Genomic DNA, 27,086 nt, shown 5'->3' with positions numbered 1-27,086 from the left:
AGTAATCAATTTAGTGCTAGATAAGAGCTAATGAATTTGTATCACATATCAGTACTTCAGAGTTCAGAATTAAACTTCCAAATTCCTATCTTAATCAACACACATTTGTTACTGAATGCTACTACAAAAATCTTAATTTGTCCATGATCTGATCAACAATACCATGCTAGAAAAGAAGTCCAGATCCAAAAAAAATTAAATAAATATTACACAATTTACACTCTCAACTGACTATTATAATTAAGGGGGAAAAATGTGTTACAGATATTGAAGGATGCCATTTTAAAGCAGCATCACCTCTGGGGAGTATCCACAACAGTTGAGGACACAAATCGATTTGGTAACTGTTGCTTACACTTCTTTCCCAGAAAAAAAATTATCATTCTATGAAAAATTAACCTTTTGTGATGCTGTGGTAGCCGAAAGCCTCTTCCAGTAGCAACCACAATAGACATCATGCCAACCTAATACTGCACCTATTGTAAGCTGAGCAACTGTAGTCACAACAAAGGACACTCCCATGAATTTCAACTTGAACCCATCATCCCTTGCTTACTACTGTGATTCAATGACCCACCATTTTCTTCACAACTGTGAACATTAGGCTTCGGTGGTTGCGTTGAACTGAATCCATTGGCCTTAAAAGATTCGGGGCTTCCCTCACTCGAGTTTATGGCCCTTGTTTGCTCAGAGTTCTTATCAGATGGGTCACTAGTAGAGACAGGCTGTTGCAACAGTTCTAAGCGTTTCAAAGATGGAACATCTCCTTTACAATATCTACGCCACATTTGTCTATATGTTGATTCTAGACCAAGGGTAAAATTTGCTCCATCACAAAGAGGGGACTTAGACATGAGCTCTCGCAGACTCATTCTCAAATTTTGTAGTTCCGAAACATCAGAGGCCAACTTCAGAGCCAATTTTACATATTCATCTTCATTTTTCGCAATCAAATGGCCCAAACCTGAATTGTTAAAAGTGAAATATTCAGTGGTTTTAATAGCAAACCGAAAGATGCAAAAGAATATGCCTCGATAATCTATATACTATTTGGTGTATTGACTGCATATCCAATAACCTCTCCTTAGAAAGAAAGAAAAACATGCATACAACAAACGGATGAAAGAGAACAATTATACAGACACCAAGTGAACACGAGTCCATTCCAGATATATAAAGATATGCTCAATTATGCAATACAGTTCACCCAAGAGAAAATGGGAATAAATACATAATCAAACAAGCTGAAAGGAAATTGACCATGCTGGATTTTGAAAATTCAATAGATTTAACATCTCACAAAGTTAAATTATGCCATGACAGACTATTTTAGATCAAGGCAAAAAACCATCAATCTGGCATCAGTAGCTGTTACCTCTGAAAACATTAACATACTAGGTATTTGACAATTGAGACCCACTGTGCATAAACTACGAGATAGATTTGTAACTGGTTTTTTAGTTACTTGCAACCATGCAACTAACTACATATAGCTTTCTTTTTATAGTTTATACTCATCTTTATAGCTAAGTTAGTGTCTAAGTGATATAAAATTTATACATAATTAAGCAAGGATTAGAGATATAAGAAATTTGGAATAATTGTACATTCTGTCACCCAACTTTCAAATTTCCACATTTTAACACCTAACTTTCAAAAATTTTGCAGATTCCCCACCCCTTAATTGATCGCCTGACAATGTAAGTAAACTATTGATGTAACACAACCATTGACGTGTTATCATTTGTATGTGTTAAAAACAATTGTTTTGTATAGGTTGTTCAGCTTTTTAAAAGCTGATTTTTTGCCCTATCTGTCAAAAGGGGATGTAGGCTCATAGGCTGAGACAAGTTTCTGATTAATCTATTTTGATTATATATATATATATATATACACACACACCAGCGGAGCATGTGCTCACTCTCTTTTTGCCAAGATTTCAAATCTAACTTGGTATCAAAGCGGGTCCGATCCCGCTCTGCTGTCCCTCCTTGTCCGGCGTTTGTCGCCGCCGTCCTCCCCCATCCGTTGCCGTCCGCTGGCAACCAAATTCTCCGACGATCTTAGGTTTTGGTGTGCCTCGTTGAGTGTGACCCAACCCTATTTGTTTCAGGGAGAGAGGAGATCTCGCGCTCTCACACGTCGCTCCAATCTTCTGCCCACCATCACTACTGCAAAGCTGAACCGGAAGAATTATTTGTCTTGGTCTGCCTCGGTGGAGTTATGGTTTCTTGGTCAAGGATATCATGACCACTTGGAGAAGGAAGTTAGTGATATTCCTACTGAACATAAATCTCAATGGCAGAAACTTGACTTCCAATTATGTGATGTCCTATGGCAATCTGTTGAACCTGAGGTGTTAGAGATACTCAGGTCATTTAAGACATGTCGTTCATTTTGGAACGAAGCCCAAAATATTTTTGCTAATGACATTCAACGTCTTTTTGATGCAACCCAGAGGCTAGCTTCTCTCAAACAGACCAACCATGATATGATTTCACATGTAGCAAAGACCCGGGCTGCAATAGAAGAACTGAAAAGATTTCTTGTGGCCGACTCATTGGAGGGTGTCAACAAAAAACTTGATGAGTTATATATGGTTCCAATTTAGAGAAGCTTACATTCGAATTTTGATCATGTACGTGATCAAATTGTGGCTCGTGATCAAATCCCTTCCATGGACAGCTTAGTTACTAGACTTCTTCGTGTTCCTAACTTGGTGAAGGATGAGAACATAGCTGAAACTACTAAGACTTCAGCAATGGTAGCATCTCGTGGAGGAGGACGTAGTCGTAGAAGTGGACGTCCTCAGTGTACATACTGCAAAAGAATGGGTCATACACAAGAAAATTGTTATTCTCTACATGGTTTTCCTGAAAAAAACAGTCCATGTGTCAAAATCTGAAACATCATGTTCCAAGTTTTCTGACGAGGAGTACCAAGATTATCTAAGGCTCAAGACAGAAAGATCTAACAGCCAGGCCTAATCTTCTTCTGTGCCAAGTGTTTCAACAGCATGTATTTCTCAATCAGTGGAAGGTCATGATCCATGGATACTTGACTCAGGTGCTTCTGACCATATTTATGGTAACAGTTCCTTATTTTCACTCCTTTCTTCTCCAAAAGTTCCCCATCTTGTTACTGTAGCCAATGGGTCCAAAATTGCATCTCAAGGAATTGATCAAGTTCCTTTGTCTTCTTTTTTGAAATTGAATTCTGTTTTGTTCATCCCTCATTGTCCTTATAACTTAATTTCTCTAAGCTAATTGACTCATTCATTAAATTGTTCAGTAACATTTGATGCTAATTCCTTTGTCATACATGAATGTGGTATGGGTCGTCTGACTGGCAAAGGACATGAATCACGAGGTCTCTAATACCTAAAAACCAACCCACCTCTATCCTGTTTTGCAGTCTCAACACCAAAGCTTTTGCATGATCGTTTGGGTCACCCAAGTTTAGCAAAATTGAAGATAATGGTTCCTAATCTCAATTCACTTCCAATTTTGAAATGTGAATCGTGTCAATTAGGAAAACATGTTAGGTCATCATTTCCTAAAAGGACTGAACAAAGATGTAACTCGGTTTTTTTCTACCATTCATTCAGACATTTGGGGAAGTTGTGTCACATCTTTTGGTTTCAAATATTTTGTAACCTTCATTGATGAATTCTCTCGATGTACTTGGGTTTATTTAATGAAAGATCGATCTGAACTTTTGTCTATATTCATATCTTTCTTTAATGAGATTAAGAACCAATTTGGCAAGGTAATTAAAATCTTCAGAAATGACAATGCTAAAGAATATTTTTCTGCTGAACTTTCTCTCTTTTTATCCTCACAGGGTGTTCTGCATCAAACTACATGTCCCCACACACCACAACAAAATGGCATAGCAGAGAGGAAGAATAGACATCTTATTGAAACTGCACGCTCCCTAATGTTGAATATGAATGTTCATGTACATCATTGGAGAGATGCAGTTCTCACTACTTGTTTTTTAATAAATAGGATGTCATCTTCCTCTCTTGAAAATCAAATCCCTCATTCTATCATTTTTCAAATGATCCTCTATTTCATGTCTCTCCTCAGGTGTTTGGTTATACTTGCTTTGTTCATAATGTCTCTCCAGGTTTGGACAAACTTTCTGCAAAGGCTATCAAATGTGTTTTTCTGGGATATTCTCGTCTTCAGAAAGGATACAAATGTTATTCTCCAACTACCAAAAAGTATTATATGTCTGCTGATGTTACCTTCTTTGAGGACACACCATTTTTCTCACCCTCCATAGACAGCCATGTTATTCTTCAACTGAATCATGAGTATGGGATTGATTCTCATCTTGGTTGGTGTTAGAAGGATCAGGAATCATGACTGGATCAGAGAATGGGACAGGAAGAACTTGTTGGACGGAAACAAGATTGTCTATGGAGGGTGAGAAAAAAAGGCATGTCCTCAAAGAAAGTAACATCAGCAGACATATAATATTTCTTTGTAGTTGGAGAGTAATATTTGTATCCTTTTTGAAGACGAGAGTATCTCAGGAAAACACATTTAATAGCCTTTGCAGAAAGTTTGTCTAAACCTGGAGAGACATTATGCACAAAACAAGTACAATCAAACACCCAAGGAGAGACATGAAATAAAGGATCATTTGGGAAAATGATAGAGTGGGGAATCTGATTTTCAAGAGAGGAAGATGGCATCCTATTTATTAAAAAACAAGTAGTGAGAACTGCATCTCTCCAATGATGTACATGAACATTCATATTCAACATTAGGGAGCGTGCAGTTTCAATAAGATGTCTATTCTTCCTCTCTGCTATGCCATTTTGTCGTGGTGTGTGAAGGCACGTAGATTGATGTAAAATACCCTGTGAGGATAAAAAGGAAGAGAGTTCAGTAGAAAAACATTCTTTAGCATTGTCACTTCTGAAGATTTTAATTATCTTGCCAAATTGGTTCTTAATCTCATTAAAGAAAGACATGAATATAGATAGAAGTTCAGAACGATCTTTCATTAAGTAAACCATTTTGTTGTGCCATTTTAATTATCTTGCCAAATTAGTTCTTAATCTCATTAAAGAAAGACATGAATATAGATAGAAGTTCAGAACGATCTTCCTCTCTGCTATGCCATTTTGTTGTGGTGTGTGAAGGCACGTAGATTGATGTAAAATACCCTGTGAGGATAAAAAGGAAGAGAGTTCAGTAGAAAAACATTCTTTAGCATTGTCACTTCTGAAGATTTTAATTATCTTGCCAAATTGGTTCTTAATCTCATTAAAGAAAGACATGAATATAGATAGAAGTTCAGGACGATCTTTCATTAAGTAAACCCAAGTACATCGAGAGAATTCATCAATGAAGGTTACAAAATACCTTAAACCAAAAGAAGTGACACGGCTTGGTCCCCAAATGTCTGAATGAATGGTAGAAAACACTGAGTTACATCTTCGTTCAGTTTGTTTCGGAAATGATGACCTAACATGTTTTCCTAATTGACACGATTCACATTTCAAAACAGGAAGTGATTTGAGACCAGGAACCATTATCTTCAATTTTGCTAAACTCGGGTGACCCAAACGATCATGCAAAAGCTTTGGTATTGAGGTTGCAAAACAAGATACAGGTGGGCTGGTTTTTATGTAATAAAGACCTCGTGATTCATGTCCTTCGCCAATCAGACGACCCTTACCACGTTCTTGTATGACAAAGGAATTAGCATCGAATGTTACTAAACAATTTAATGAACGAGTCAATTGGCTTAGAGAGATTAAGTTATAAGGACAATGACGGATGAACAAAACAAAATTTAACTTTAAGGAAGGAGACAAAGGAACTTGACCAATTCCTTGAGATGCAACTTTGGACCCATTAGCTAAAGTAACAAGATGAGGAGCTTTTGGAGAGGAAATGAATGAAAATAAGGAATTGTTACCAGATATGTAGTCAGAGGCACCTGAGTCAAGTATCCATGGACCATGACCTTCCACAGATTGAGAAATACATGTTGTTGAAACACTTGGCATAGAAAAGGATTGGACTTGACTATTAGATTTTTCTGATTTGAGTTGTAGATAGTCTTGATACTCCTCATCTGAAAACTTGCAACTTGATTTTTCAGATTTTGACACGTGGGCTGTCTTGCCAGGAAAACCATGCAAGGAATAGCAATTTTCTTGTGTAAGACCCATTCTTTTGCAATATGTACATTGAGGACGTCCACTTCTACCACCATGTCCTCCTCGACTACTACATCCTCCTCTTCCACGAGATGCTATCATTGCTAAGATCTCAGTAGTTTTAGCTATGTTTTCATCTTTCAACAAGGTAGGGACATGAAGAAGTCTAGTGACTAGGCTATCCATGGAGGGGATTTGATCACCAGCCAAAATTTGATCACGTACATGATCAAAATCTGAATGCAAGCTTCTCAAGATCAGAACCATATATAACTTATCAAGTTTTTTGTTGACACCCTCCAATGAGTCAGCCACAAGAAATCTTTTCAATTCTTCTATTGCATCCCGAGCCTTTGCTACATGTGAAATCATATCTGGTTGGTCTGTTTAAGAGAAGCTACTCTTTTGAGTTGCATCAAAAAGACATTGAATGTCATTAGCAAAAATATCTTGGGCTTCCTTCCAAAATGAATGACATGTCTTAAATGACCTGAGTATCTCTAACACCTCAGTTTCAACTGATTGCCATAGGACAGCACATAGTTGAAAATCAAGTTTCTGCCATTGAGATTTATTTTCATTAGGAATAGCCTCAACTTCCTTCTCCAAATGGTCATGATATCCTTGACCAAGAAACCATAACTCCACGGAGGCAAACCAAGATAAATAGTTTTTCCAATTCAATTTTGCAGTGGTAATGGTGGGAGTCCCAGAAAAGGGATGAACAAGACCTATGGAGGCTATTTGACTTATAAGTAGGAAGATGAATAGTAACCGCGAGCCACACAGCCACCTAAAACAGTGAACCAAGGGTTGGAAGAGACTCAGAAGAGGACGAACACCGCAGTGGCAGTGCGACGGAACTCCGATGAGCAGAAGGCGACGCATGAACCACACGCGCGTGACTGGACGGAGATTTTGAACGGCGCGTGAGAGCGCATGAAGCTTCTAATGCCCTCAAAACCAACAGGGTTGGGTTGCGCTCAACGAGGCGCACCAAACCCTAAGGTTGCCGAAGATTTTGGACGGCAACGACCGGCAGCAAACGGCAACGACCGACAGCAGACGGTGGCAAACGATGGCAGACAGCGGTAAACAGTGGCAGATGATGGCAAACAGAAGAGCGGGATCGGACCCGCTCTGATACCAACTTAATTTTGAATTTGTGGCAAAAAGCAAGAAACCCTAGCTTTGGTTTCTTATATATATATATATATATGAAAGAACAAAAAAGATACACCATCAAAAAATCTGCTAGCCTATGGACCTAAATTTCCCTAAAACAGATAGGGCCAAAAGATCAGCTTTATGAATGCTGCACAACCTATATTAAACAATAGTTTTAACAAAGCCTTTTTTGATGCCTCTGCATTTAAGACCATTGAATTTTGTAACCAAACTCATAACAGCCATCGTTGACATCAACTAAACAGAGTACATTAGTTACATTGTTTATTATTCATAAATTTTTTAAAAAAATTATAGTTACAAGCTGCACAACCTTTATTCCAACCATACAACAATTGACTTTTGTAAAAAGGTCGGAAAATTTTAATAAAATTAGCCATGCACTGCTTTGGCTCGCTTGAAGGCATTCCACCAAATCACAATTCATAACGTAGCACATGAAACAACTAATTCATAAAGATTGCAGTTTCTTACCAACTTTGCTAAGAAGACTAACACCAACATTGTGTGCATGCACTGAGCCAGCCATTGTAACACATGGAACTCCCATATACAAAGATTCGCAAGTTGTGGTTGTTCCAGCATATGGAAATGTGTCCAAACTACATGAAAAGCATGTATGTATTATATGCAGGAACCTCAACCATGACTCATGAAACAAGACTAAAGAACCAATGTACAAAGTCAGCATTTAATAAAATTTCATAGACAAGCTAAATCCTGAATATATTGCAAAAGTTGTTTAATACATGTTTAACATTCAAAAATGTAATGAAGAGATAACCCGGCAATAAATATTTGTAACAGTCTTGTGCTTTTCTAGATGCTATTTATATGATGCTGCTTTAAAAATAGTTAAAATTATATAGATAGACCATGAAAATGAAATATACATGAAAATTTGTAAATTCCAGAATCTTTTGTAAATTTTATTATGCTTCCATACTACAAAGCAATTAGCATCAAAAACAACCATCCTTAGTATAACTAATGAATTAATGATTTGAGGATGCAAACAAATATTAAGAGTGAGAAGATTGTTTGATTTTTCTTTCTCTTTCTAACAAAAATAGCTTTGGGTAGAAGTTCTTGAGCAGTTTTTTTGTTAGCATTTCCAGATGCAAAATAAACTAATTCAAACACATCCAGCTTTTGATTTAAATGGTGCTAAATGCCTAGTGCGTCACTCTTTCGGTATTCAAGAATTGCATTTATACTGAATTGTAGCCACATCCAATATACACCAACAATATGAAAAAGGTTAAAAAATTGATATATAGGAAAGAAGTGCCTGTAAACAACCAAAATATGCATGAATAATAATAGTAAAAATAATAATAATACAAGAGCTTATGCAGGACCAAAAATATTTGAGTACAAAAATAGATATTACCTGATGTCCATTAGAGAATATGCTTGCATATGATCATGGTTAAGAAGAATAAGGGGCAGAAGATCAACTCGTAGTGGTTCCAGACCTAACTTCTCTAGCATTGAAAGAAACCTCTGTCTCACACTATCACAGCAAAAGGGTTTACATTTTACCACAAGGCGAGAATTTGGAATTGCACATAGTATCCTTGCCCAGACCTGCAGTACCTTAGGTGTAATCTGAAGAAATAAAACAGCATAAGTCAGGGGATACACAACTTACCTTTTACAATTTGGTATTGATAATCAAAAATAGAAATGCATAACTGTTCCGACCTCAAGTCTGCTGAAGTGCTGGCATCGTTAAAGTTACCGCATTCGAGATATTGTCCACATTGGCACTTGTTAAACCATCACAGTTTAACTATTAACATTGCCAGCAGAATTGAGGTCGGAACAATAACATTTAACACTATCACTACCTTGGCAAGATTGTTAAAACTACCAAACGTAACAAAGCCATTGGAAAGGGCAGGAGTTGGACAAACAGGACCAGCCTCAGGGGAAGGAGTGTAACAAAGGAAGCAATCTGGTAATCGAACCAACTCTTCAACATGCCTGTAATTTGGGAAAAGTGTCATTAGAAAGCAAACTACGATAGAAGTAGTAGAGAAGCAGCAATATAATGACAAGAAAGTACAGAAATTCAAGAAGAGAACTACTTCTGCTTTGTTTCGGGAGGGTCTGCCTGAGAATCAGTTATTCTATAATCAATTGTAGGCAATCCTGTTGTATTGGGATAACCAATCCAAGTCACCTGCATGTCAAGCAATATTTTACAATTCAGCAAAGATTAAATTGAATACACTGCATGGTACATGCTACCATGAATGATACATGACACTTTATATCACTAGCTTGATGACTAAATTAAGCACTGCATAGATACATGGAGAAAGCCATAAGTAATATCAAAACAAAAGCATAGATTAAAGACATTATACCTAATAGTTGTTCAAATTGATTTGTCACACGAGTAAATTCCTTTTAAATAGCATATATAAACATCATCTCATTTCTGAATTCAGACCTAACAAGGCTAATTTATAAGTCAAATATAACCACATATAAGGGGAAAAAATATTAGTAAATAGCTACATCAAACTCATTGGGATGTTCTACACCAGCTAGGAATATAGCCATAACATTCCTTAAAAGACATAGGAAAGCCTCCTCCCTTGAGCTAGCTTTTAAGGTTGAGTTATGGTACTAGAGTCTATCCAATTTTGATTTGGACTACCATACATGTCCATTCCTACAAATTTTACACTCCAAACATCCAGTCCTAAATGTCAGGAGGGTGTGTTAAGACATCCTATATCAGCTACGAATATGACTGAAATACTCCAAGCTACCTTTTGGCATTAAGCCCAATCCAATTCTAATAAACTATGCATTATTACCCAACTTTTCCAATTTCTAAATTTCTAATACACAAAAATGAAAATCCAATTACTTCATAGCATTATACAATGGAAATTGAAAGAGTTAGTTAATAATACAATGGATGTCTCAATTTGTATTGCACAAAATGAAAAAAATAATAATAATAATAATGCATAGCATAGAATACGAAAATTGAAGCTTCAAAAAATCAACATACTACAAAATAGAGATAGGGGGAAACATAGAATATGGTAAGCAAGGTCAGACAAGTTACAAATTGATAGATAAAGGGGGGAAAAACTAAATGTGTAGATGTTAAAAACACCTGAACTGGAGCAGGTCGACATGCCATCATTCCCAGCTTATTGTTTGCAGTATGACCGGTAAGCTCTATTAAAATATCAACTTGATCTTCTCTAACCATGTCCGCAACCTTCTTTTCATCAGTTCCATAAATGTCTTTCCAGATCCCACCCTTCTTTAAGACTCTCTCTCTAAAGCGGATGGTTTTTGCATCTGCCTGCAACATTGCAAGAAAATCAATTTCAAGTTCTATGGAAGAAATGAGAGATATTAATAACAACAAAGAAACAAACTTGGAATGTTAACAATAAATGTCAAGACTCGAGACAATTGTGTAAATGACTGTGTGCAGGCATGAATAACTTTGGCCTGTTAAGAGTGAGTATAAATAATAATCCACAATAATTGTAGCAAGAGGAAGTTCTCTAGCATTTAATCCACATTGGAAAATGAACACCAATTAAATGAATATCTAGTACAGTAGCAACTATGACCAATATGGAAAGAAAAACCAGCACCAACTAATTTATTCATGGCACATGACAATAGGACATCATGTAGATGTGGACTTCGTAAGTAATCTACCCCATAGATGTGGCCTTCTTATATTTATGCTATGGGACGGCGGCTATTTGGGGAGACATCCAGTCACTAGAGCCATCATCTATACACAAGACATACAGGATTACAAGTAAGATAGTTCGTATTCACCAAACTTCTTTTGTGATCTCCAAGATTATTTCTTTGCAGCCCTTCATCAATTTGATTGTAGTTAGCAAACATATCAGTCACTATTTTTCTTAATAAATATTTTCTTGTGTAAGGACCAGAACATTTTAACACTGAAACCTCACAGAGCAATTATGACTTAAAATAGAACACGAAAACAGAATAGGGAAAGTAACTATTGCTCCATCAGTTTGAACTGTTGCAGAACAGAACCCACAATGGACATGAAGCTAACTGGCCAAAAAGTGTGATGGTGATTTGCTTCCCAAATGGTAACCACAATTCCTAAAGCAATTAATTTTCTAGTTCTAAAATCATCCACAAATATTGAGAAACTTTCTCTTTCAAACAATCTTACATCACCCCTGCAGGAAAATCCTCAGGCTCTTCCAATATTTGATTGACATTTCTACTATTAAAGAAAAGGAACATGAATACATGCAACACAGTTGAAAGCCAATCAATTATAATTTTTCAGTTCCTGTCAGGGAGTACCAGATAAATTTGACTACGGATTTTTATATAGCACAGGAAAATATTTTATGAAAGTACCTAGCACAACAACCAAATCCACAGCAAGAGCTTTGAAAATTGACCAAAATGCATTAACAGAATTACATATAACATTTTTGTTTGCATGCATTCAGAAATGATACCTTGACAACTGCTGAATAAACAATCACTTTATAATTGGTATAGTCATGATAGACAAGGGGAGCTTCTATGAAATATGACACAGAATGTGTAAAATAATCAGGAGATACATATCCTATCACAAGAGGTCGTTCAGGATCTTTTGAGTTGTCCCAAGATGTGAACTGTGGATATAATCTCATAAATCGCCTACCCCAGTCCCTGTAAGAAAACATTTCTTTGATAAATTCTCCAGGCTACATGTCATTCTACTTTTTTTTACTCAAGGTAAGTTGCTATGCATAAAAATATTATGGCTGAAAAAAATTTGGCAATTGAAACTACCACCAATCAAAACCCATGTACATCATTAATCACATAAAGAAACACTTCTGGCAGTGTCAACAGGAAGAAACATACATTTCTAAACATACAAAACACAGGAACATGGATTTTATATTCCTATATAACAAGCCAATTATGATTTAAAAGTGTTAATCAGCTACTCTCATGATCATATAAATGGATTACTTTAGTGTAAATAAACACTTAAGAACTTTAGGACATATTTTCCAATACAATGACTAGTTAAAGAGATCTCAACACGGCACCCAAAACAATGAACTCAAGTTAACGAGTAAAAGGTATCTTATTCAAAAAAAAATTTACTGGAATAAGAGCTTTTGTGCTTTGAAGTTAACAACCAGGATACCAGAAATCATTTCATCCCATTGATGCATGCCATAGAAAATTAATCTCTTCATATCTTTAAAACTCAATCAAGCTTTCTCTATTTGTTCTTTTCTTTCTTAGTACACAGCTAGACAAGAAAAAAAAAATTCTTTTAACTGTTTTAATTTTATTTTTCTTTATTATCATCATCAATGTTATCAATAGCTAATAGCTAATAAAAAGGCACAAACTATCTCTCTTCACCAGCACAAAACAGATGATATATATGTGTCACTTTCAGGCAATCAATTGAAGTATTTTATTTTTTTCATCAACTACAAAAAATATATATTTTAACAAACATTTATGAAAAGTTCAATGAAGTTGACCAGGAAACCAAGTATTATTTCTCTCATCACCTAGGGAAATCATACTTTTTTATGAAAATCTATAAAACAATCAGTGAATTGATGAAAAGTTTACGATAATGGCAGTGATCAACACTATCAATAATCAAAATTAAAATTTTAAAATCACAGGAGAACGCTGTACCTGTGAGCCTCGAAAAGTTTTTGATCATTTCCTTCATCAATGTAATTCATCGCAAGCAAACGGTTCTGCACGTTAGTGTAGTAAAAAGAGATATCAATTGCTGTAGGAAAAAAGAAGACAAAGAACACCTAACAATTAAGAAATAATTCTTGCAAGCAACAAAATAGAATCATCCCGATCCTGTATCAAGTCACAGCTAATGTAAATATAACAAAAAAATATTTCCAAATTATGAGAAAATTATATGAATTTAAAAAAATAAATAAATAGAAAGCTTTCAAGGCCATTAACACCTAACTGAACTACCTTTACTAATCATTATAGCAACTTTAACTCACCTCTGTTTTTCTAAGAAATTCAAAGTTAAGAACCAGAGACATGGAGAGGAAAAGGGGAACGGGGTGAAATGAATCTTCGATCATCAAGATACTGACTTATTCATGTACAAGCAAAGATAAGTATCTAGGCTTCCCGTAACAAATCCAAGAAAGCATAAAAAGCAGAAATAAGAGAAAAATGGGTTTGCAAGCTAGGTCGGATGCAAAAACTCTGCAGCTTTAGAGATACCATATAAGCAAGGTCTTTCTTTAAACTCTCAAAACCCTCTACCAAAACTTAAAAGGATGGGAGGCAAGATATTAGTGGGGGAAAGTAAGTAAAAGGAACCCAAAAATAAAGTAAGATACTTTGGAGTTGGATTAGTTCGAAAAAGTTTCCATTTCTACATTATAAAAAGATGTGGCATGGGATTTGAAGATGTTGGGGATTTTAAATTTTTAATCTCACTTGATTGGCACGGCAAGGCTGGTGATCACAAATCGGTAGGGGAAAGCATTACAATTTAGATTCATTTCAAGAATTCTTAAATTGCTGGAGATGTCAATGCCAATGCCTAATGATTAGTCTCTCTTAGAATAGTGGATTAAGCCTAACTCAACCCTACAAAACCGACTTGTAAGGTGAGGGTTGCTTTCCACTTATATACTATTCAATTGTCTAATCTCTAGTCGATGTGGGACTTGTCCTGACCCAGGGAGATATCGGAGATTAGTGGGAAAATTGAATTATCTCACCATGACCAGACCTGATATATCCTTTCTTGTCAGTGTTGAAAGTCAGTTTCTTAACTCTCCCTGTGAGAGTCATTGGCTTGCAGTTGTTCGAATCCTTAGATACATCAAAAGATCACCAGGAAAAGGACTTGTTTACAATGATAGAGGACATACAGACATTGTTGGATATTCAGATGCAGATTGGGCAGGTGATGCAAGTGATAGGCGGTCAACATCAGGCTATTGTGTCTTCATGGGTAATCTTGTCTCATGGAAGAGTAAAAAGCAAAGTGTTGCTGCACGATCAAGTACAGAAGCAGAATATCGTGCTATGGCTCACACCACATGTGAGCTCTTGTGGCTAAAATTCTTAATTCAAGAGTTGCAGTTTTGCAAGGTTGGTCATATGGAACTAGTTTGTGATAACCAGTCAGCTTTATACCTCTCCTCTAATCCAGTTTTTCATGAGAGAACAAAGCATATAGAGGTTGACTGCCATTTCATCAGAGAAAAGATCATCTCCGGTATCATCAAGACCACCTCAGTTTGCTCCAAGGATCAACTTGCAGATATCTTTACTAAATTTTTACGAGGTCCTAGGATAACATATATATGTAACAAGCTAGATGCATATGATATATATGCTCCAGCTTGAGGGGGAGTGTTAAGATAATTCTATAAGATATAGTTTAGATATACTAGTTTATCTTCTCCTATTTTCTAGTTTAGTTTCCTTAGTCAGTTTTATCTAAATCCCTAAACTTTAGGGATTGATTATGTTTTATGCCTATTTATTTTATTGTACCTATTCAGATTCAATAATAAGAAATTATTCATATTCAAGTTGGTACCAGAGCTCTCTGGTCCAGGAACCCTAATCCAGCCGCCAACATCTAGGGTTTCTAGGGTTTTCAAGTTTTGTTCGCGGTTGCCGGAGTTGACACCGCCTGCACACTCAGAGGTCACCGATCGGCCTCTCCGTCGAGAGCCACCGTCATCCGCCATCTCACACGCTCTCACGCGCGGTTCTTGTTGAGGAAGCTCGCCGACACGTGGGCTTCACACGCCGCCCTCCCAGCCTCCGTTTGCGACGCGGTTCACTCGGTTGGACTCGCCGGCCCTCCCTCTTCTCGTTTTGACCCTTTTCAAGTTGTGGGTCACACTCTAGGTGGTCTGTTGGTGGTCGTTTGGTTGCGGCCTCGGAGTTCCGTGGTCATTTGGTTGTTGTCTTGGAGTTTCGTGGTCGTTTGGTTGCTGACTCAGAGTTCCGTGGTTGATTGGTTGCTACCTCGGTGTTCCATGGTTGATTGTTTGCTGTTTCTGTGGTTTTTTTATTGAGGTTTTCTTCTTTTTTTTTTCTCTTCATGGCTCAATCTCCAACATCGGCTCTAGAGCTCAAGATTGAATCTGAGGGCAATCATCTAATCTCATTATCTACTGATGATTACAAAGAGTATCTTCAACTGAAGGCAGCGCAACAAGCCTCTTCCTCTGTCACTGTTGCTCACACTGGTAATTCTACCGTCTGTCTCTCTCACTCTACGTCTATTGGACCTTGGGCTTTGGACTCTGGTGCTTCTGATCACCTAACTGGTAATGTCTCCCTTTTCCATAGCCTATCATCACCTAAAACTCCACATCATATCACTCTTGCAGATGGTCAAAAGTCCAAGCCACTGGTATTGGCCAAATATCACCTACCCCTTCACTACCATTAAAATCTGTTTTACTAGTTCCTGGATGTCCTTTTAATTTGATTTCTATAAGTAAGTTAACTCGGTCACTAAATTGTGCCATAACCTTCACTTCCGATTCTTTCTTGATACAGGACCGGAGTACGGGACAGACGATTGGAGTCGGATATGAATCACATGGTCTCTACTACCTTCAGTCTTCTACCTCTACCATATGTGCATCTGTTGAGTCTCCTAGTTTAATTCATCGTCGCATGGGTCATCCAAGCTTGAATAAATTAAAGAAAATGGTACCTCATCTCTCACGCTTAGAATCCTTAGAGTGTGAGTCATGTCAATTAGGGAAGCATGTTAGAACTTCTTTTCCTAAGAGTATTAATAGTCGAGTTGTGTCTCCCTTTGATGTCATTCATTCTGATGTTTGGGGCCCTAGTCGAGTTCTTTCTCTTTTAGGGCATAGGTATTACGTCACCTTTATTGATGATTTTTCTAGATGTACTTGGATATTTTTGATGAAAAATCGTTCTGAGTTATTCAATATTTTTCAAAGTTTCTATTCGGAGATCAAAACTCAATTTGGCAAAGTAATTCGGATTTTACGAAGTGACAATGCTAAAGAATATTTTTCAGATTGCTTCAAATCATTTATGACTTCCCATGGCATTCTACATCAATCTAGTTGCCCTCATACAACTCAACAAAATGGTGTAGCTGAGCGAAAACATAGACATATAGTGGACACTGCTCGTACTCTTTTATTGAATGCCAATGCACCCCCAAAGTTGTGGGGAGATGTTGTACTTACTGCACGGTATTTAATAAATCGAATGCCGTCCTCTGTCTTGAATGATCAAGTACCTCATTCCCTATTATACCCATTGGATCCCATTTACTCTGTTCATCCTCGTGTCTTTGGTTGTACTTGTTTTGTCCATGATCTTTTTTCAGGACGTGCTAAGTTGTCTGCTAGGGCTATCAAATGTGTGTTCTTAGGATACTCCCGTGTTCAAAAGGGGTACCGTTGTTACTCTCCAGCTACACATCGGTTTTACATTAGTGCAGATGTCACTTTCTTTGAAAATACACCATATTTCGTTGTTACAGATGTCTCTTCGGTTGACTCAGATCTCCTTTCTCAGGTATTGCCTATTCCTCATTTTGATCCTGGTGTGCCTTCTACACCTACTACTTTAGAGGCACCAGAGATTCCTAGCACACCACCAGGGTTGGGTCGTCCTCTACACCGATTTGGGATAACCTATGAGCGTCGGTCACATACTATTGTTCCTCCCAATACTTCTACAACTGAGTCATGTGATTCTGCCCCTGCTCCAGTCTCCTTACCTACTCTGGCCCCACCTACTTCAGTTGACTTGCCCATTGCTCTTCGTAAAGGTAGTCGTTCTACTTGTAATCCTCATCCTATTTATAACTTTCTTTCATATCATCGTTTGTCTCCTACCTATTATGCTTTTGTCTCTACTATTTCCTCTATTACCATTCCCAAGACAGTACAGGAGGCCTTAACCCATCCAGGATGGCGACAAGCAATGATTGATGAGATGGCAGCTTTAGACTCCAACCACACTTGGGTACTTATCCCACCTCCGCCTGGAAAATCTGTTGTTGGTTGTCGGTGGGTATTTAATGTGAAAGTGGGCCCTGATGGACAGGTGGATAGATTGAAAGCTCGTCTTGTGGCTAAGGGATACACGCAAGTATATGGTTTGGATTACAGCGACACCTTCTCTCCAGTTGCGAAGATGGCCTCAATTCGTCTCTTCTTAGCTATGGCTGCTATAAGGCATTGGCCTTTGTTTCAATTAGACATCAAAAATTCCTTCTTACATGGTGATTTGGAGGAGGAGATTTATATGGATCAACCTCCTGGATTTGTTGCTCAAGGGGGGTCTGGTCTTGTATGTAAATTACAAAAGTCCTTGTATGGCCTCAAACAATCACCTCGTGCTTGGTTTGGTCGGTTTAGCAAAGTTATACAGGAATTTGGAATGATCCGTTGCGAGACAGACCACTCTGTCTTCTTTAGACGCTCATCAACACATAGATTTATCTATCTTGTTATTTATGTAGATGATATTGTGATTACAGGTTATGATCAGGAGGGCATCAAGGCTCTGAAGCAACACTTATTTAAACACTTTCAAACTAAGGATTTAGGTCCCCTACGTTATTTCCTTGGGATTTAGGTCGCTCAGTCAAAGTCCGAAATTGCTATTTCTCAGAGAAAATATGCCCTTGATATTCTAGAAGAGACCGGACTTACAGATTGTAAGCCAATTGACAGTCCCATGGATCCTAATGTAAAGTTTATGCCTAATCTCTAGTCGATGTGGGACTTGGGTTTTTCCCAATAGTCTCCAACTTAATCTTTTTGGGTTAGTTGGTTCATGACATAGTCACAAACCTTAATGTGTAGAGGAGTTCAATCTTGACAAAACTCTTAATAAATGTTGAATATCAGCACATAGCAAAAAACCTTTAAGCATTATCTATTCTTCAAGCTCAACAGACTCTTGAACGAGGAGGCATGTTAAGGTTTTAATGAAGTCGTTCATGTCCATTAACTAACAACCTTATGGAGGAATTGGTCTTTGACACTGCTATAGCATATTACAATATTGCTTGACAAATCAATTCGTCTGTTTTAGAAAAATCCAATTTGCCATTTGCCACAGACTTTTTGGTGGATTAATTTTCCAAAAGGAAAAAGGAAGAGAAATAGACTTTAAAAGAAACCAAAAAGTGATTAGAACAATCATTATTGGCAATATAAAGAGAGACGCAAACTCTCTTTAATCAGATGCTAAGCAAAGAATAAGAAGAGAAATAAAGGACTATAAACCTACATCCAGGTTCACACAGAGACAAAAAGCATAAACAATTATGGATGAAGATTACATAAAGTACTCAGTCCCCAATACTTAAACCCAGTATATCAAAACATATTTGACATTGCACACACACACACACACACATATATATGATCAAAAAAAATTATTCTTTTCTACAACAAAGGTTGGAGGTTAGCAATCCTGTATAAGAGGTCATGACAATTTTAAGGGGTTATATAAATTCCAGTTAAGTCAGATCACCTATTTGGCAAGCCCACAACTAAATACAAGCCAGTTATTATACAAATATATTCCCTTTACTTAAAACTCTAATGTCAAACCACTCCTGCTTGTTTCCCTTTTTATTTAGAAGGACTAAACCCTAAAGGTTTCTAGTATAAGTGGGCTTCTTATCAATTATGTGATATAAACCTGTTGGAAAGCCACCTTAATTGCAGTCACCCCTAGCCCATCTTACATACGGCCTTTAGGGGGGCTGCCTTAATTGCAGCATCAAGGATGATGGTTTAGTCTCATCATCTAGAGATATGATTTAAATAGAGCTTATAAAGTTTGGTTAGTCCTCATATTACAAGTTGATTTTGTATGGTTGAATTAGGCCCAAACTGATATTCTAACATTCTATTTTACAGCAGTTAGAGTGGCTTGATTGTCCTGTCAGCTTGTTCATCAAAAGAAGTTGTTGAAGGGTTAAGTGAAATCCTCTATATTAGAAATGATGGCCTAAAAGAGTTTAAATATCAATGTAATTTCTCTCAATAGCTCCAACAGTATTTGGCATAAGCTTTGAGGAATAATGACCGATTCAAACCTAGTTTCAATACATATTCTCAACAAAACCACAATTTAATGATATTATGTAGCACCAGCAATGGCAACTTTCACCTAGGAAAATTTTACAAAATCAACAAGAACAAAACATTCACCCATAATGCACCAGACCTGGCCAGCATTTCGAGAATCAGGATCAATCTTAAGACATTGCTCATAAGCATTAATTGCAAGAGTGATATCACCAGCATCCCTGTAGAGAACTCCTGCACAACAAGAATACAAAAAGATAAAGTGAATGGTAAAAATGGGCTAAGAGTTTGATTTACTTTTGCACATTAAAATAAATCATATTTTGCAACTAAATCCATATTTGGATATCAGAAGGCTCCACCATGCAAAGCGTGTAAACAAAATCAGTTGCAACTTTTCAAAACTCTTTTGGGATGGAATGCTTATAAATCAATGCTGTTCAAAGCAATTTTAGCTATCCTTGCTTCAGCAGTTGTATTCAACATAAGCTTTGTAACCATCTTTTTGGTCAATCTCTAGGAATTTATCTACTTATAAATTATTCAATAGACTTCTAGAAAAAATGGCCTGACCAAAGAGCAAGCAGATATGACTAACTTGAACCTATTTGAGCAATATTTGTTCACCTTTTCTGATCATCATGGTAAGTTTATAATGATACTCATTCACAGTTGGATTAGTGAGCAATATGATGCTTAGTTGACTCTTCTCAACCAAAGTCCACATAAGAAAACCATTTTACATAACAATCACACAACTGATGATTGATAAAAGCCACATAGCCAATTCTAGAACTATGCTTGCAACATGTCAAACAAGAAGCAGCACAACCTTGACTAACACAAGAAAATTCAAGTCATAGTAAAACTTCATTGACTAAACAACAACAATAGCCTTATCCCACTATGTGATTGTGATCACAATGACTAAACAAATTATCGATCACAGAAGGAAAAAAAAAAAAAAAAAAAAGACCTAGGTTATTGTATGCTTCTGCATATGTTGGATTTGCAATGATAGCTTTCTCAATCATGCTTGCAGCAGCATCCATTTTACCCTGGAGAACGAGAAAGAGAATAAAATCAGTAACCAAAGGCATCGGATTAACTCCCAAGTTCCAAATATAGGAAAGCACACATATTTAACCTGGACAGTGTATACAACGCCAAGGTTATTTAATGACTGAGAGAAGTTAGGTTTGATTGCCAAAGCAAGCTGCATTAAAGGAAGAAAAGAAGTTGTGATAAAAATTTTATGCAATCCCTCCAACAAGGGTGAAAACAACTGACATGCTTGTCATTACCTGGTAACATTCCACTGCTTTGTCAAGGTTGTCACGGTCTTTATATATAACACCTAAATTGTTACAAGCTTCCGCACAATGCGGATTGAAGTGGAAGGCAAGTTCATAGAACACAATAGCCTAAGTGGTATAAATAAATATTACAAGAAGGTAATTAGTTTTTGTAATACAATAACGTTTTATGCTAACATTTAATATCATACATGCAAATGCATATTTAAAAATATGGGCTGGGAGACATACCATATCAAACTTGAGCATCTCACCATAAGCAACCCCAAGATTATACATAGCATCAGCATAATGCCAATTATAATATAAGGCTTTCTTATAGAAAGCCACACCACGGTTAATATCGCCCTCCAATTTAACCTATAAACCAAAACAATTATTTCCATAAGTAAGACAAAGTGATTCAAAGTTGACAACTTATGCAATTTAACCTACAAACCAATAGAATAAACATTAGACAAGAAAAAAAATAAACATTACTTGAGAAGCAATAACCATTGGTTTCAAGTCAAAATAACTTCCATAAAATTTGTTCCTGATCCACAGGGAACAAAAACAATATTCTGTATTTTATATAAGCCACTCCAAAATCAAGTTAAAAGCATCAGTCCTAGGAACAACCCAATGATTTATCAAGCAAACAGCTTTACATTACTTCAAAATTGCATAAAAAAGACAAGCTCCATTGCATTGATCACCAACTTGCTTCAATTTCATTACCATTGCAATATTATACATGTTGATAGTTAAAGTACTTTTCCTTTTATAATAAAAGAAACAGGACGCCATATAAAATGAAAATATCAATAGGGTTGCCCAAAAACAATTGCCAATATGTGGATGACATGTGCATCACCTTTGTTCCTAAATCTGTCAAGGCTATAGCCATATTATTCTTTGCAATCTCAAAGTTAGGTGAAACAGCTAAACACCTGCCACAAAACATCAAACACAACATCAAATGATCAAAGAAGGCAACAGCAGAAATCAAGTCATTAAGTGCATGTTAGGATTAGATTAATAAATAGTTATTAATCCCGGATAGCAGAGAGGAGCAGTCAACCCCAAAAGTGGGATTGCGGGGTAGTGGATAACGAGATGACCGCTATTCTAATTTATACATACATACATACATACATATATTATATATATATATATACACACTCACGCATACATATATATTAAATAATTTAAAATATATAATAATTAATAATACACATATAAAAATAGAAAAATAACTCAATTTATACATTTATTTTTAATAATAAAAATTTATAGTAGTTAAAAAAATATTAAAAAAATAGAAACTTAAGAAAACAAAATGTTTAAGGTCTTATATTAAATTTTTTATTACTTAAGATATTATCTGAATTATAATAATTAAAAATAAAGAGAAGTTACTGTCTAAAAAAATAGAGAAGTAAAAATAAACTTAACCTAAATTAGGGCCATTAACCAAACCAAAAGAGAAAATAAATAAATTTGGGCCCATTGGCCCAACTTTTCCAACCCTAATTTGTTTGTTGTAACCCTCTAACCCTAAGACCCATTAGCCGCCGCCGCCGCCGCCTCCCCCCTTAGAAGAAGACAGATCTGCAAATGATCTGCTAGAGATGACAAAGCCGTCGGCTGGGAAGACATATCCGGTGCCAGCCGGAGAAGAAGACAGACCTGTGATGATCCGCCAGAGAAGAAAACAGATCTATAGAGATCCGCCAAAAAGAAGAAGAGAAAACCCACCACCCAACCCGTGATCACTCTGCTGCTTTCACGGCCGCTCCTTTAAAGCGCTCTGCATCAAGTTTTCTGAAGCGGCACTCAGCCACTCTGCGCTGCTCCACCGCTATTGATAACTACGGATTAATGTTAAGGAAGAAATCTTTTTATTTCTTTTTTCAAAACCTCTGTCAATAAGATTTTGATTATAACTTATTTTAAGACAAAATAAACTAAACTAATCAAAAAGCACATTAAACAAAATACTAAAATTACATGTCCCATAAAAAGAAGTACAAGCTCTTGCTCTAGATATATGTATTACCTCTCATAACAAGTAATAGCTGCTTCCAAATCACCACGATTTTTATATATTACACCCATGTTACAGTATGCTTCAGCATACATAGGCCTCTCTAATGCAGCCTTTTCGTAGAAAGTGAGGGCCATGTCATATTGCATTATTTCAGAATAGACCACACCAAGGTTATAATATGCTGGCTGCAAGCACGGATAAAAAGAATAAAATTAATATCACAAAATTAATATAACGCACCCAGAAACTAAATAAATTTAAAAGGGACTAAATAATAAAGGTTAAATGGAGGAAGTGAGGGAGAATTACAGCATAGTGTGGATCTATTTTGAGAGCTTCAAAATATTTTTGAATTCCTTCCTGAGTGTTTCCTGCAAGCTTTATGTTTGTGCCAATATCCGTTAAAACAATGGCTAGGCACTCAGCAGCTGCTTTGTATGAAGGATCCGCATGTAAAGCCTTTTGATATGACTGTTCCAAGTAAATCATTATATTATCAGTTATGACTTGTGTTTGAAGTGTGTATCATTATGTCTAAAGTTCAGACTTGGTGCCAAAGTTCAGTGTGTCATGTAAATGTAGTAATCAGGAAAATTGTACCATTTGTATTTATTAATTGCATTCATTATATAAAAATCAAATATTTGTTTGGGTAAATAGCTTAATTTAGCACTTATGCAATCAGAAGTTATCAAATGATCCATAAGCTTGACTGTAAAGATAAGTGAAATAGGTTAGAAAGAGCTTAATTGACATGCTTCTTTGTAAAGCTCATCAAAATAAGCTACAGAGAACTTATTTGAATGTCATAAGCCATTTTCATAGGCTCAAATAAGCTCTTCCAAATGCCCCCCAAGAGCAGAGTGTACTTAAGACAATTTTTAAAATATGCTCCTCTTATTACTCCCTCAACACTTCAATGCAGATTTCAACCAACTTCTCAAAATACTAGCATGGGAAATAAGTTAAACAATGAGGTAACTGTCAAAACTTTGACACTGGCAAATTCAAATGTAAAACAATGAACATCTAGATTAAACTATGCATAAATCATAACACACTATCAGTCATACCTTTAAAATATTAACCAATTGCAGCCTCATAATACCCTAATCAGACATACCCCCAAAATATTAACCAATTGCGGCCTTGTGGCTAATCCATAACTAGAAGGAAATTTTTAGGTTCTTAAGTCAAAATACCAAGGCCATAAAGCAGAACAGTGACATGAATAATTACAGGAAAATACATCCCTTTATGTCCTAAACTTATTTAAGTAAAATAGGCTAGCAGTCTAAGTATCTGAATTTTCCAATTAAAAACTAAAAGGATTAAATTATATTTCTAAAAGAAAATCAAGTTAGCAGATCTATTAACCATTAACTAATTATGCTTCATATATAACTGAAGTGTTTCCCAAAAGAAAATTTTTTGTCAATAATCAGTGGAACTGAATAGAGGTGGATAGAAACAGATTTTCTACACATGCAAGCATGCAAATCATGGAAACTTCAGATTCTCGATTTCAGTATCAGCAAACTTGATCAACATCTTACTGAACTAAGTTCATAGAGTGACAAATAATCAAGCACTGTGATAACACATTCAAATATGATATGTACAATATTCCCAATTGAAGTGAAGTGGGGTGAAATGAACAATAAAGATCACTGGAAGGAATTACAAGGGTGCACACATGATTGTACTCGTTTTTTATTTGACTTGCTGTTGCACATTATCAGGGATGGCATGCTACCATATGATGCTTGTCAAATTATCATTCACTTTGGGAATAATCATAGTGATTAATAAGTCATTGGGAATTATAGGAGCTATGTATCATTGGAAAGACTAGAGTTGTAAAATATAGGTTAAATCTCTATTATTATTATTGTCCGCGTAAGTGTAAAAAGTATTCACTCTTTAATATGTATATAAATACACAAGATGAAGAGTGCTCTCACTAAAGTAATTCACAGAACTTTCTAATTTCTATAAATCTAATCTCAAGTTTATGTATTCATATCGGAAAGAACTACAACTTCACCAACTTTGTGAATAATCACATGTGCAAGCATAACCAGGAAGTGGTGTCTGGTCATAATCAATAAACTAAAAGAGTTGTATTGTATGCTAATGCCTCACTCAACATAATACATGTAGCCCAACAGATAATGTCAGATGGAATGCAATCAAAAATTAAACCTATAAATTTATCATCACCATTAGGTTAGATAAACACAAGCTTCAAATGAAAACTGGAAAATTTCATTAAGCAGCTATGCACTTCCCATCTTGAACAAATGAAATTAGAAAAACCATGTCATACTTAATTCAGCGGCACAGACATACCTCAGCAGCCTCCATGAGGCGACCTTCGTCTTTGTACAGAATACCACAATGCGTGAGGGCGCAAGCATTCTGAGGATCCAACTTGATCGCCTCGGCAAAACTCTCGAAAGCAAGCCTACCCATATTCTGCATCTGCAAACATATCCCTTTCCCAATAAGAGCCTCCACATTCCCACCATCACTCTCCAACACACGCTCATAGATAGCAAGAGCATCGGCAAATTTGTTCCTCGACCGTAGGATGTTGGCATAAGAAACATCATCCTTCCCTTCACATCTCTTACTCACCGAACCCCCATCATCCACAGCAGAACCTCCAGAAGAAGGCTCAGACACTTTCAAAAACCCATTTTCCCCAACCAGTTTCTTTTCCCTCCCATTACCATCATTATCTTCCATCCATGCCATCAGGACCACACTTTCCTAACCCCAGAAATAAAAACACCTCAGACACACTAAAATATGATTTTTTTTTATCTCAAATAATACCCAAATAAATAAATAACACTAACCCAACAACACAGTACAGGAAATTAAAGCAGTGAGACTCCAGTAACGCAGTTAAGTTCAGCAAAACAAAATTAAATAATGAAACAGACAAAAACCCTAGGAACTAAGTAGAACTAACATCAGGGGTATGGGGGAGGAAAAACAAAGATTGAAGGGGGCAAAGGAAAAAAGATGAGATTTTTGGAGGGGATTAGGGGCTAGGAACTTACGGGGTGGTTGTGGAAGGTTGTTCAGGAGGTGGGGTGGCAGGGACAGGGCATGGGAAGAAGCGAGAGGGGTTAAACCCTGAAGAAGAGGAACATGGAGAGTTGCAACGAAAGGAAGGGAAGGAGTGAGTTGTTGTTGGAGGCTTCGAGGTGGAGTTGGTGGTGGCCACGCACACACGCTCCCCCTCCGACACGGTAGTTCGATGTCTCCCAAAACCCAGAGAGACTGCTTCGTTGATTACAACATTGGGCGCAAAGTGACAAGACACCCTTCCTTCTTAACCAACCACGACTACCCTTTTTATTAATGCCACTGTTTTTTTATTTATTTTTTTCATAATCAATACTTCTCTCCTTTTTCATTATAAGTACTGCTGTATGAAAGATTTTCTGTATTTCTATAAATTATTTTAAAAAGTAATAAATAATAATAAAATGTATAATATTGAGTGGTTATTAAAAATATATGTGGTTATTTATGAAGTAAGTAAACTATTTATTTATGATTGAAAGAAGTTTGGAGGTTAAAACCTAAATGGATTAAAAATGGTTATAAAAGAATAAAATAGTCTAAGAAATGTATAGATGAAAAATGTTTGTCGGGTTTATTATAGTTAAAGAAGATTATAGTTATAGATTATTTATGATGTGAGACAAGTTTGGAGATTAGAATTTATGTGAATGAGTTAGAAGTAGTTATGAAAGAATAAAATAGTTCAAGAAATATGTAAAAAAAAAAAAAAGTCTATTACTTTTATTATAGTTATAAATTTAAAAAATAATTGATTCACAAATGTTAAGGAATTCCATTATTTATATTAATTTTATAATATATTTTTTTAATTATTTGTTTAATAAAAATTAAAAGAAATATTCTAATCAAAAGTTCATTCATTAATTGATAGATAATTTAGGGAGATAATCATTAAATAAGGTAAAATAGTTGAATTTTGTTAATATTTAAGAAAAAAATGTGTTTTTTTTTTGTTTATAATCTATACTTATTATAAAGAGAATATATTTTGGTAATTGGTCTCTATTTTTAGTGGATCATTATACCTTTTAGTTATATAAAAAAAATTATATTCTCTTTGAATATTTATCCACAACTTCTAATATTTATTTGTGTATAACTATTAAAGACACGAAGTCCTTCAAACCCTCTAGTAT

General features: G+C 36.1%; 1 protein-coding gene across 2 annotated transcripts; it reads right to left on the bottom strand.

Moving 5' to 3' along the window:
• Positions 1-21: 21 nt before the first annotated feature.
• LOC109808120 (putative UDP-N-acetylglucosamine--peptide N-acetylglucosaminyltransferase SPINDLY) lies at positions 22-26,200 on the bottom strand. Of its 2 annotated transcripts, none has more exons than XM_020370979.3 (18): positions 25,920-26,200; positions 25,201-25,623; positions 23,158-23,319; positions 22,858-23,033; positions 21,673-21,748; positions 21,048-21,176; positions 20,805-20,924; positions 20,648-20,716; positions 20,477-20,558; positions 19,640-19,734; positions 13,079-13,143; positions 11,878-12,076; positions 10,515-10,709; positions 9,466-9,560; positions 9,226-9,361; positions 8,766-8,983; positions 7,847-7,974; positions 22-964 (listed from the first exon to the last, which is right to left on the bottom strand). In XM_020370979.3, exons 2-18 carry the CDS (start codon positions 25,606-25,608, stop codon positions 528-530), a joined length of 2,790 nt encoding a protein of 929 aa, XP_020226568.1. In that variant the 5' UTR covers positions 25,609-25,623; positions 25,920-26,200; the 3' UTR covers positions 22-527. The 2 variants fall into 2 exon arrangements, with proteins under 2 accessions (XP_020226568.1, XP_020226576.1); XM_020370987.3 differs by having other exon boundaries at positions 25,201-25,618.
• Between the last annotated feature and the right edge of the window lie 886 nt (positions 26,201-27,086).

Source organism: Cajanus cajan, chromosome 7 (genome assembly GCF_000230855.2).
Source record: "Cajanus cajan strain Asha chromosome 7, NIPB_CcT2T_4, whole genome shotgun sequence".
NCBI classification, from domain to species: Eukaryota; Viridiplantae; Streptophyta; class Magnoliopsida; order Fabales; family Fabaceae; genus Cajanus; species Cajanus cajan.
Note: the sequence above shows the minus strand (reverse complement) of the source record. Positions and strands in the feature narration are given on the sequence as shown.

What these genes read in the sequence shown, in the direction of transcription:
- LOC109808120 (XM_020370979.3), bottom strand. Translation starts at nt 25,608, where the DNA reads ATGGCATGGATGGAAGATAATGATGGTAATGGGAGGGAAAAGAAACTG. An exon ending in GCTATTACTTGTTATGAGAG is followed by an intron (nt 21,749 to 22,857) that starts GTAATACATATA and finishes GTTTTGTGGCAG; the next exon opens with GTGTTTAGCTGTTTCACCTA. An exon ending in AAACTTTTCGAGGCTCACAG is followed by an intron (nt 12,077 to 13,078) that starts GTACAGCGTTCT and finishes GTTTTCTTACAG; the next exon opens with GGACTGGGGTAGGCGATTTA.